The 11,710-nt window shown below is 45.7% G+C and overlaps 1 protein-coding gene across 1 annotated transcript; it reads left to right on the top strand.

Annotated features, from left to right (window-relative positions):
* Positions 1 to 218: 218 nt before the first annotated feature.
* Positions 219 to 11,242, top strand: ANXA4 (annexin A4). Its single transcript, XM_050910187.1, has 13 exons — positions 219 to 467; positions 3,857 to 3,913; positions 4,862 to 4,937; positions 5,371 to 5,465; positions 5,729 to 5,842; positions 6,017 to 6,107; positions 6,840 to 6,919; positions 7,325 to 7,381; positions 7,846 to 7,939; positions 8,451 to 8,546; positions 9,004 to 9,062; positions 9,403 to 9,525; positions 9,793 to 11,242. Exons 2-13 carry the CDS (start codon positions 3,911 to 3,913, stop codon positions 9,850 to 9,852), a joined length of 948 nt encoding a protein of 315 aa, XP_050766144.1. The 5' UTR covers positions 219 to 467; positions 3,857 to 3,910; the 3' UTR covers positions 9,853 to 11,242.
* Positions 11,243 to 11,710: the final 468 nt, after the last annotated feature.

The following is an 11,710-nucleotide window of genomic DNA, read 5'->3' on the forward strand; positions in this document are numbered from 1 at the left end:
TGCTGCCTGTGTGCTCCACGCCGTCGGCCCCCTCGCTCCCCCCTTGGGTATGCCCTTTTACACGACAGCATAAAGCAAGACATCAGACGCTGGCTGTGCGCTCGGGCTGCAGTCAGGGACCCCCTCTGTTCCCAGACATTTTTACAGGCAATGCTGGGGAGCGTGGAAGCCATCCGAGCCTGCCAGGCCGCCTTTACTTGCAAGGGCCTCTGTGTAACCCCAAATGTGCATTTCCTAAATGTGCGTGAGGCTCCCTGGGGGATCTCTCCCTGCTCTGGATTACAACCAACTGTTTACGGAAGGGCAGAGGAGGAGAGCAGGGCTGGATTGCCTTCCTGTCAGGCGTGCGAGAAAAGCTGCTTTGCGCCGACGAGTCCCACCCCGCTCCAGGGCGGGGACTTTGCCATCCAGGGCAAGCCGAGGAAAGCTCTCCCCATCCTTGCCAAGGCACCCACTTGGGACAGCAGGTGAGTGCCAAACTAACTGGGGGGTCCCCTTTGGCATGGGGAAGGGGTTGCGTGGCTAGAGGTGCCTGGGAAGATGCCAAGCCCCGTCCCTGCTTGCCAGACCGCAGCGGCTGGTAGCGCGGCTGTGCGGGAGCGGGACGACCCTTGGCTGGGTGGATGCCCCGTCAGGGCCGTGATGCCAGGGCATTAGGGCAGCCCTGGAGGGCGCAGGCCCGGGGTGAAGAAGGACGGGGAAGCAGGTTGTGGGAAGGAGGAAGATGGCTGACTCTTTCCAGGCACAGGGAGTGCAGGTTTTGCTTCCCATTTCTGCCGAGCCCTGCGGCCAAGCTGGCACGTCCTCCCCGCTGGATGCTGGAGTGCGGAAGGCATGGCAGGGGGCTTGTGAAGCAGCTTTGGGTGGGTGCACAGGCTGAAGTGAGGACTACAAGGCTCTGCTAACTCAGTATTATATTTTTATTCCTTTTGAGGGCAGTGGCCAGGCAAAGGTCATCGTGTGGGAGGTGCTGGGATATTTCAGTTGGCTCGGGGCTTGCCAGCAGAAGGGAGATCCTGTCCTGAGCTGCAAATTGGGCTGGGATCAGAATCAGTCACCCTGCTATGAGCCCCAGACCTACCCTGGGGCACTCTGCCTCCCTGAAGCACAGCCAGCTGCGGAGGGAGCAGGCTGTATCCAGCACACTGGAAACAGCTGGCGGTGACAGAGCCATGGAAAAGCTGATCTGGCGCAGGGTGTGGGTTTGTGTTCGAGTAAAAGTGCACCGAATGAAAGAACTAGTCAAACAAGTTCAGCGTTTGCCTTGCAAGGGGATGGGTCGCAAAACGGTGGTTTTCCACTCCAGATCCTAGGTGTAAGACTTGGGAACATGTCTATGAGCTCAAACATGAGGAAAAAAAACCCTGTGTTTATACCCTGTTAAGCTCTTGGGAGCTTTGCTTCCTGGGAGCTGTGTGTGCTCTGTGCAGTGTCAGGAAAACTCGATTCAGAGCATGCCTAGATTTGAATTGGCCAACACACACCATAGTTTCAGCTGTTTCTGATAAATGAAGTTTATTCTGGATTCAACTTTTAGAGGACATTGATGTGGACTTATAACTGCCTGATTAGCTGATGAAGCCTGCCAGGAAAAGGTCATTCATGGAAAAAAATTGAATAATGGGAGGGATGCTTCATACACCTACAGTCTGTCATCTGGCCACAGTGTTTTGAGCCTGTTCTAAGCCAGGTTTACTGTATCAGCTAGCTCAGGCCTTTATTCTGGGATGAAGCAAATAACATCAGGACAGGGATTAGCCAGGGCACCTTAGCACTTGCTAGCTCACTCTCTGCATAGTTTAATTCTTGAAAACACGGAGTTAAGTGTTGATCCTATCCTGAAGCTGGTTTTCCCTGTTTGAGCTGCAGGCCAGGAATTGTGTTAAGCTGCAGAGCACTGGCAAATCTGACTGAGCAATTCCTTTCTCTCTCTACTAGCAAAGGGGGTGGCTAGGAGAGTTTTATTCATCTACTGCCCCACCTGAGCAGTTCATGGAGACACCTTTACCTGTGAAAGGCAGCAAGAGGGTTACAGGGGCAGGGACCATTGCTGGAGAACCTGGTTGAACTGCCGAGTGCTTCCACCTGTAACTTCAGTGGCTCATTTCTTGTGGCACCACACACAGAAATAACACTGGGAACAAAACAGCATTTGCAGATTGCACAGTGGCGTTAGCACTGCTGCCTTTTGCAGTGCTCTACTCTTTATATTCCCAGTGATGTTTAAGCTCGATGAAGAAATCTGAATCTTACAGTCAATATTCAACGTGACATTTCTGTTGTAATTTGATATTGCAGGAGCATTTGCCCTGAATCCAGTACACACATCCTTTCCTCATGTTTTGGTGTCTTTGTGCCAGCTCATTTACACTCAGAATTTTTCTGCCTCCCACCCCCTTTTCCTTGTTTATTGACCTTTCCTTTGCCTTCTAATTGACTTGCTAAACCAGCCTGTCTAATATTCCTGCTTCTGTGTACAAACTAACTGAATGGTAAAACCGCATCAGAAAAACATCTGTGAAATTCGAAGACGTTATTTAATGTCTGGCTATTGGCTTTATATTTCTGTAAAAGATTAGAGAAGAGCAAAGATGACTTTTCTGAGGTCTAGGTCATAATTTGACCACTAAAATCTATAATCAAATGAAAGAAAGCAAGCTCAACGCTAGTAATTTTCTATATGTTGCCTGATTGCACAGGGTGTAATAACGTACAGATGACCTGGAGAGCACTCGGGAGTGCCTGTGTGTAACACATCTATGGCAAATGTCATACTGAGAGTTAACTTGCCTGAACAGCACCCTCCGATGGTGTTCTGGATTTGTAAGAGTCATGTGAAGCATGAGCAAAGACACTCCTGTTCTTGCACAACTGTCTGGGCTCATTGATAGCAGCTATTAAGCACCATGAGCAGGATTAAGGAGAGATGTTGTCAGCCGCTGGCATCACTGCTTCTACTTAAGAGCTTTAATGCGAGAACCTCGCTCATGCTGTGTTGAACTTGAGTTGTAGGGAAGTGAACCTTGTCCTAGTACTTGACATCCTGTCAGCTGACCAGGGATATTGGAAAATACTTTGGGTGTGTTCATGTATAGGCCCTACGCATGAAAACAAAATTATGAGCAGAAAAAATAACCCTGGGGAGATGGCAAACAAGCTTTTTTTTTTTTTTGAGGGCATTAACAGTCAGTTAAAACTGCAGTCCTACAAGGAATTACACGTTGCACCAAACTGAGGAGATGTTGAATACAGCAGATTTTAAGTAAGAAGGAACATAGTTCTCCTGTCCCAGTCCTTGAGTGAGGTTACCCTTTGCATGCTCATCTACACCTTGATGTTGTCTCTGCCTCCCAGGGAGTATCTGTGAAGGCTGTTAGGACTGTGCAGGCACCCTCACCCTAATTCACCCTCAGGCTCTCACCTGGCAAGGTCAAAGCCATGTGTTTTGAAGGGCATGGGAATCAAGTCTATTTTCTTTGCTCCCAGGGAGCAAAGATTTCTCCCAGCAAGCATTGTCTGCTTCTCCTTGTAGCCTCAGCCAGGCTGTCACACTAGCAATAGAAAAGAAATTTCTTAAATTACTAGTGCTAATCATCTGCTTGTGCATCACATCCCTCTTTCAGACAGGGCGAACGCCCTGGCCCGATGCTGTTGCAAGCCAGCCTTCGTTCGGTACAAAGCAGGACTGGAAACTCAGGGATGCTGCTATGGGCATTCAGTAGGGCTGTTCAAGTGTTCCTTTTAGTCCTCACAGAAATTAGACGGTTACTTAAGCAGCCCCATTAACTGGCAAGGTTAGGTATAGTCTATTAATTATTTGATAGAAAACTAAAACTCCCTCTGTTTTTTATTACAGTTGTCTAACGGCCTGGGGACTCAGACAGTAACAGATTGACCCAATACGAGAGCAATGGTGAGTGTGCGTGTTTTCTGTACCATGCTGTGCCAAGCGTTTGCTCTGATAAGATAAACGTGGGGAGTGTAGCTCAGATAAGGACACAGCAGGAAGAACACTGTCATTGTCTGTCCCTTTATAGGGGGTGAGTTTATCGCTTCTCTCTGCTTCCTCATCCTAGAGGAGAATGACCCACACGTACGGGCTTTTCCATTTTGGGAGTTAATAGAAAATCCGATCAGATATTAGTTCAAAGTGCATGAATTTCTCCAGATAAACTTCCTGGGCATATTATTCTTTCCAGGTTCAACCTGCAAGGTAGCCATCTATACGGTAGTTATCCCTGTGCCTGTTTCAGAAAGCCTAACCTACGTGAATGTTAAGCAGTGTTTTGCTGATGATTTTCATGGGAACACGGAGAGCTTTGTAAGAGACAGTGTAGTCCCACAGAAATGGCACTGGACAGGAGGCAGGAGAAACCCGTTTGTGAATCACTGTTTTGAGTAAAACACTGTGCTTCCTGGTGCATTATTTTACAGAATGATGGTCCTTGGCTGCTCTTAGAGACGTCAGGAATAGGGCTTTGATGGGAACAGCTTATTCTATGATTTACATGGAAAACTGCTGGGAAGAAGCCCCAGCTGGACTGAACAGAGATGTCAGGCTGCTTGCTATTATTTAATTGGAAACCAGATACTCCATGGGCAGTTATATGAAGATATTTTCTCCTTTGAGTTGTGTCCCTGTGGCTTATTTCTTATGTGGCTGGGAAGTCCCTCTAGAACAGTTTCTTTTTAGGGTAGGATGAAAGCCTGGTATAAAATCACTCATGTTTGGTGGGTGGACTTTTACTTGCTGTCACTGTGATTGCATCTTTTGAATTTTTTTTTTTTAATTCAACTCTACTGTATGTACGTATGTATCACTTTGAGTCTGCCTTTCATAACTCCTCTCCTGTGGGTTTAGGCAACAATCAAGGGAGTCTCAAGTTTCAGTGCTGAGCAAGAAGCACAGGCACTAAGGAAGGCTATGAAGGGATTTGGTAAGTTGGTCTCCCTCCGCTGTTAAACCCTCTTTTTTAACCCCGAGTATTTGGAATGTTTTGTCTGGTGGTTTGTTAGAGGGGAAATCTAGCCATTTGCATTGCCCCACTGCCCTATGAGGGCACTGAAAGGAATACTCAATTCCTTTCACTCAGACCTGATCAGGCTGAGACTTGAACCCAACTGGAAATCCAAGTCTTGGGCACAAACACATCGTTAACCAGGCTCTTGTCTTGTCTCTCCTGCGGTGTGGTACTGCCATGCCGCTAGCTGGGTTGAGGCACTTCTGTACACTGATCTAGTCCCCAGTGCTGTTGAGAACCAGGTTGGGTAAGGAACAGAAGATGGCTAATGGCACACTCTGGACAAGACCAGAGTGTGCGTCTGGTTCTTGTGCATGCAGCTTGACTGGTTTCCATTGGTTTCTTCCAGGCACAGATGAAGATGCCATCATTGACATCTTGACCAAACTGAACGTTTCCCAACGTCAGCAAGTTCTGATCACCTATAAGAGCAGTATTGGCAGGGTAGGTGGTCTTCAGACTGTGGCTTTAAGTGGGAGATGCAAACATTTTTTGGGTTATATCACTTGGGTGAAATGTGAACAACATCCCAGCCTCCATGACAATAAGGTTAGCACAAGCTTTCCCTGGCCAAGTTTATTTTGGTCTTGTTTGCTTCAGAGCAACTGTTCATCCAAGGAGGGTTGGAGAAAAGTGGTGAATGAGTTCTTTCTGTTCTCAAAGGCTGTATCTCCTCCCAACTCCTTTTTCCTCTCTCCGTCTTCTAGGATTTGATTGATGACTTGAAGTCTGAGCTGAGTGGGAACTTTGAAAGGGTGATCATTGGTATGATGACTCCTACCACTATGTACGACGTGCATGAACTGAGAAGGGCTATGAAGGTTCGGAAATCTTCCTTTTATGTTGCTTAGTTCTGGTCAATTTAATATGATATGGCATAATTATACATTTATTATTAATTTATTATTAATAATTTATATATTTAAAAAAAATCCTAGTTGCACATCAAAACAGTTGTCATAATAATCTTGGATCTTGTCTTTGCAATTCCCTAGGGTGCAGGAACAGATGAAGGTTGCCTGATTGAAATCCTGGCTTCTCGTACAAACGAAGAGATTCGGCGCATTAATGAGAACTACAAACTTCGTATGTAGTGCAAACTGCAAGCCATTATCATACTGACTGAAAAGTCACTTGTGTGCATGCATGGACATGTGAAGAGGAAGGAGAAGGGTCTGTTAGCCTTTAAGTGTGACAAATCAGCCAATACAACTATTGCCATTTGTCCAGAGAGAACCTCTGAGTTAAGCAGGTATCATCAGCAGGACTGCTAACAGCCTCAAGGATTAGAATTTCACCCAGAAATTGAATCGGTGTAAATAAAATGGGATTGGGGTGGTTATGTCTATCAGTTGGATGTCTGTCCATGTGTGGATCTATTGCCAGTTTTATACTGGCTGTGGTTCTTAATTTTGCCCTGTAGCACTAACTATGATGGCTGGACTGCTATGATGATAGCCAAGAAGGCCAATAGCATCCTGGCTTGTATCAGAAATAGTGTGGCCAGCAGGACTAGGGCAGTGATCGTCCCCCTGTACTCAGCGCTTATGAGGCTGCACCTCGAATACTGTGTTCAGTTTTGGGCCCCTCACTAGAAGAAAGACATTGAGGTGGTGGAGCGTGTCCAAAGAAGAGCAACAAAGCTGGTGAAGGGTCCAGCTTTAGAAAAAGTCTTATGAGGAGCAGCTGAGGGAATTAGGGTTCTTTAGTCTGGAGAAAAGGAGGCTCACGGGAGACCTCATCGCTCTCTACTACTACCTGAAAGGAGGTCCAGGACCTGTTACTAACAGATGTCATATGTGTGTGTGCTTTTGCTAGAATACGGCTGTACCCTCGAGGAGGACATTGTCTCTGACACATCTTCCATGTTTCGAAGAGTCCTCGTGTCCCTCGCGACGGTAAGTCCAGGCTAAGGGAAATGGAGGTGAATCTTCCTGTTGCTGATGGACACGCCTCTCACTTCAGTGATGAGGTGTTTCAGGCTGGGTTTTATTTCACTTATCTTGCATTTCACCTCGCCTGCATTTCACACGCAGCTTCTGCAGGGAGAGGAGTCTGACTCTGGGTATGCATTAATGCCATGTGCTCTTTTTAAAATGGCCCAGTTAAAGTGGTTTGCTGCTCATTTCAAAAGGAAGTACAAATCACATCTGAGCCATGTTTTGCTGTATTTGTAATCTACTATTCAATTTTAAGGATCCCATTAGGCATCTCCAGTAGCTTGTTTTGAATGGGGAATTTGCAGGACTTGCTTCCATTAGTTGCTCTGGTGAAATGAGTTTTTCATCCTTGTGTCTCCGCAGGGAAACAGAGATGAGAGAACGTATGTGGATGATGCCCTTGCTCAACAAGATGCCCAGGTGTGTAGCAATTTGCTTCCTCACAAGAACTGTCTGTTCTCGTACAGGTGATGCACGGTGAATCCCTGCTTCTTCTAGACCTCATTTTTTTTCAAGATAGAACAGTAAGCCTGAAGCTATGCTAGACAGCAGCGCCCTAGGTGGAGACCTGGGCTCTATGCTCAGTTTTGACCCTTAGAGAAGCCTCTTCACTGTTCTGACTCAGCCGGTGAAATGGGGATAATGGTTCTAGCCTCCTTTGCAACTCTGTGGTGAGAGGTCTCTAGACAGGCTGGGTACTTGGAAGGGGAGATGACATTTGAGTTGAGAGTTGCGGTGCTTGGTTAGTATTTGTTGGAAAACATCTGTGATCTAGACAAGCCACAGGCCAGCAGTGCTCAAGCACCAAGGAAGTAAAAATCTCATGTTATGTACACCTGGCCTTCTCCATTAGCCTTACTTTGTCTGTTCATAATGTCTTCAAGTGCCTGTATGAAGCTGGGGAGAAGAAATGGGGAACAGATGAGGTACAATTTATGGCCATCCTCTGTACACGGAACAGATGCCACCTACTAAGAGGTAGGACCCTCTGTTGTGTCCTGGATTTTTTTCCTTGAGGACAATACTTTTGTAGGAGCGTTGTACTTGTTCATTAACTGACTGTGAACTCTTCCTGAGACAGCAGGTATCCTAGAGCCCAGTTGCATTCAATTCTTTAAGACCATTTTGTTCCCTCCTGAGACAAAAAGGGACTTGAGAAAAACATCAGTACAACTTGCTCCAGCCTGTAAATTGGAGATAATGAAGTGTGACTCCATTGGGGCAGAGCTAAGCATTTAAACTGCCATCATTAACTAGCAGTTCTTCAAAATGCTAGCAGCAGTGGTAGGCCAATTAGCAAGACAGTTGATAATTAAAATGAATTATTTCTGTGGGACAGCCCTGATTTAGCTTACAATGTCACAATAATGGTACAATGTTCATACAGAGTATGAGGAGTTTGATCTTGCAAAGTGATCCTTGGTGGTTTACACACTGTATGCCCTGAAGCATCTCACTTGCTCTTTTTATCACTGACTCTTCCTCCTAGTTTTTGACGCATACAGAGGGATTGCTAATAAGGACATAACAGACAGCATTAAGTCTGAGATGTCAGGAGACCTCGAAGATGCTTTGTTAGCTGTGGGTGAGTTCCCTGCTTTTAAACTTTGTCTACAAAGTAATTAAATAATTAGAGATATCGTATCTTGCCCTGGCTGGCTGTTTACATAGCTTCAGGAGGCAGATACTGTTTGTCTTTTTTGCAAGCCACAGTGTTTTAATCTTTGCAGATACAATCGGGTGAGAAAGCTCTGTGCTTTTATGATACTGTTTGCTTTCCCAAGTGATGCTTTGGTACCTGACATTTGCTGTCAGGAAGCATTAAAGCCTTAAAGAAAATATTACTGGGCACTGGGCATGGAGACATCAATTTGCAGCAGATCACTGACTACGGATGTCTGCATTGTACTTGCTGTTTGTTGGCCCTGAACTGCATCTTTACAGAATAAACATGTTCACTGAGAAAGTGCTGTAAAGGTTTGGAAGACTTTCTCCTTCAGTTTTTATTGGCCTTAATTCTCTTGTTCTTGTCTCCCTTACAGTAAAGTGCATGCGAAATAAACCCGCATATTTTGCTGAAAGATTGTATAAATCCATGAAGGTAAAGAGCTTGTGTGTGAGATTGCTTTTCTCCCCCCGCCTCCCCCTTGCCTTTCCATGCTCGAGTCAGTAGCATGACAGCAATCATTAGATAAAGAGAAACTCTGGTCTTAACTGGGGGAAAAAAAAAAGTCTGAGCTTTTATATGGACCTCTTTTCCCTCAGGAAGCTCAGAGCAATATGCTTGCTTGGCAGCGAGCTGCCAGTGAATCACTCCATTAATGCAAAAATGCTCTAATTAGGAACAGATCCCGCAGAAGACCAAATGATAAAACCTTTGTGTCTGTCACTGATCTGTCCAAAAAGCTTTGTAGTTGTAGATGGTTGGTTTATTTCTTTAGGGCTTGGGAACAGATGACAACACGCTGATCCGAGTGATGGTGTCCCGCTGTGAAATAGATATGCTGGATATCAGAAGGGAATTCCTGACCATGTATGGGAAATCGCTCTACTCCTTCATTAAGGTAAGCTTTTCAGTGTTAGAAACAAAGAGCTGGATTTGCTAAGCAGCTTAAAGGAGACAGGTCCCCACTTGACACCTATTGAGTATTTTAGAGGAGGTGGAATTAAGGGGACTTTACATTTAGGTACTGAAAATGTTCCTGAATGTTCTTAGTTCTTAAATTGTCGAAGAGGATACAAACCCTACAACAAATCGTATGTGCCGGAAAGGATCCGGCTTTGTATGTAGCTGTAAAACTAATTGCGTTCCTTTTTTCTTTTCTCTCTAGGGAGACTGCTCAGGAGACTATAGGAAGGTTCTGCTCAGGCTCTGTGGTGGGGAGGATTAAAGGATGCCTGGTGTACTGCCTGGGTGATGGGAAGCAGCTGATCATAAGGATTTCTTTCTTTTTAATTTTTCCCAAATATCTTATTAATTGCTATGAGTATTGACTTAGGTTAGTTAATGCTCTGGTTAGATAACGGCCATTCCGGTTGACCCTTTTGGTACGCTTTTATGCTTGGAACACCCATTTGTCTACTAATTGGGCTACTAAAGCCCATCTTAAACAGAATGCTGTAACCAAATATATAAAAGCTAAATTGTTTCCCGACAAGCCGTCCCTTTGCTGTTGCATTCACCAGCAAAACTTATCAACTGAAGCAAACTTGGATGCAGAATGTGAGAGGCTGCACAGGGAAAAATTAACTTCATCAATACATGGAGAGTGCGGAATGCAGGCTTGCTTCAGTTTTTGCAAGATAACTAAAACACAAAGAAATCCATCATCTAAAATACAAGCGCGTTTAGATCTTAACTTGCCCTCTGTTAGTGTGGAGCATTAACAGCCTTGCTGCACATTATGTATATGTTGCCTATAGATCTGTAGGTAGGGAAGATGTCACTGGTGACATCAGAAAAAACTCTTGCTGCCCTGCTTACAGGGCAGCCCTGTATTCTTGGTCTGTCTTCCTTGACTCGTGGGAGCGTAAATCATCAGGGTTATATTACAAACCCTTCCTCTGGATAAAGTGATGTCATTAGAACAGTGCCTTTTAAGGAATGACCCGTCCCCAAAATGCATCTCCTCAGCACTACCTGATGCCTTAGACTGGGATGCCTTGTACTGGGGTAGCTCACCAAATCTCACCAGCACTGGCTGGTTGGAGCCCTGGGTAACACTACTATTAGAGGGTCCAGTTTTTGTGCCTACGCCTGACTTGGACTTCCACACCAACCTCTGGAAAAGACTTTTTCCCCCAGACCCTACACAACTGCCTGTGAAGCTGAGCGTTGTTTTCACTACAAAAATGTGGTTCTTGTTTGGCTTAGCAATTTTTTTTTTTTTTAGCTGTTGGTATGTAATCCTGTTTTGAAGGCATCAGACTGAGGTTAGAATTTGAAGGCACAAATACTGATATGGCCTACACCCAATTCTGTCACTCATTTTCTTCTAAGTTAGGCTACTGTTGTCTTGAATTAGGAGATGCTTCTGTGGCCTCAAATAAAATAATTTTCTTTCTTGCTCTCTGTGCTGTAATTGGAGATACATTCCTTAGTTTTGGTGGGAGAAGAGGCAGAGCTTTTTCCAGTTCTACTGAAGCCTTCTGCTCAGTGAAAGAAAAATTGTCTTACCCAGTACAACAGGCTAACAGATGCACTCCGGCTTGGTTTTGTGTTTAAATGCCTCGTGTTATGTTGCTGACGTTTAAAAAATGAATAAACAATTTGTTTCCGTACCTTCCGCCATGGTTGTGTATTCTGGGAAAGGTAATGGTGAAATAACCGTGCCCTTGTTTTTTCCAACAACTTCTGTGCTCCACAGGTGCTTTTTCTCCCAAGCATGGACCTCCATGCACCACCTGAGTGGGGAGAGGCTGCGGGGAGATGTCTTTCAGCTCTTCAGCCGCAGAGTGGGGTGCCCGGGGCCCTGTCCGGTCGGGCAGAATACCGCCATGGGGGGACATCCTCCTGCTCGTTAGAAAGAGGCGAATCCCTTGCCCCCATCTCTGTGGGCCCATCGCACGGGGATGCTGTAAATACCCCCTCCAGCAGCGCTTTGAAAACTGGTTTATAAAATCCCATGTCCACGCTGTGCCTGGGGGAAATCACCAGTGGGGAGGGGGCAGATTTGGGGGTGCAGCCCTGCAGCCCCCCCAGCTGCTGCAGTTGCATTGCTGTTGCTGCTCCCACTTGCAGCTTAATAA

This window comes from Gymnogyps californianus, chromosome 23, assembly GCF_018139145.2.
Source record: "Gymnogyps californianus isolate 813 chromosome 23, ASM1813914v2, whole genome shotgun sequence".
Taxonomy (NCBI): domain Eukaryota; kingdom Metazoa; phylum Chordata; class Aves; order Accipitriformes; family Cathartidae; genus Gymnogyps; species Gymnogyps californianus.

Excerpts from the sequence above, each read along its gene's own strand:
- ANXA4 (XM_050910187.1), top strand. Across the intron at positions 7,940-8,450 it reads CAGATGCCACCTACTAAGAG|TTTTTGACGCATACAGAGGG; the intron begins GTAGGACCCTCT and ends TCTTCCTCCTAG. Across the intron at positions 9,526-9,792 it reads CGCTCTACTCCTTCATTAAG|GGAGACTGCTCAGGAGACTA; the intron begins GTAAGCTTTTCA and ends TTTTCTCTCTAG.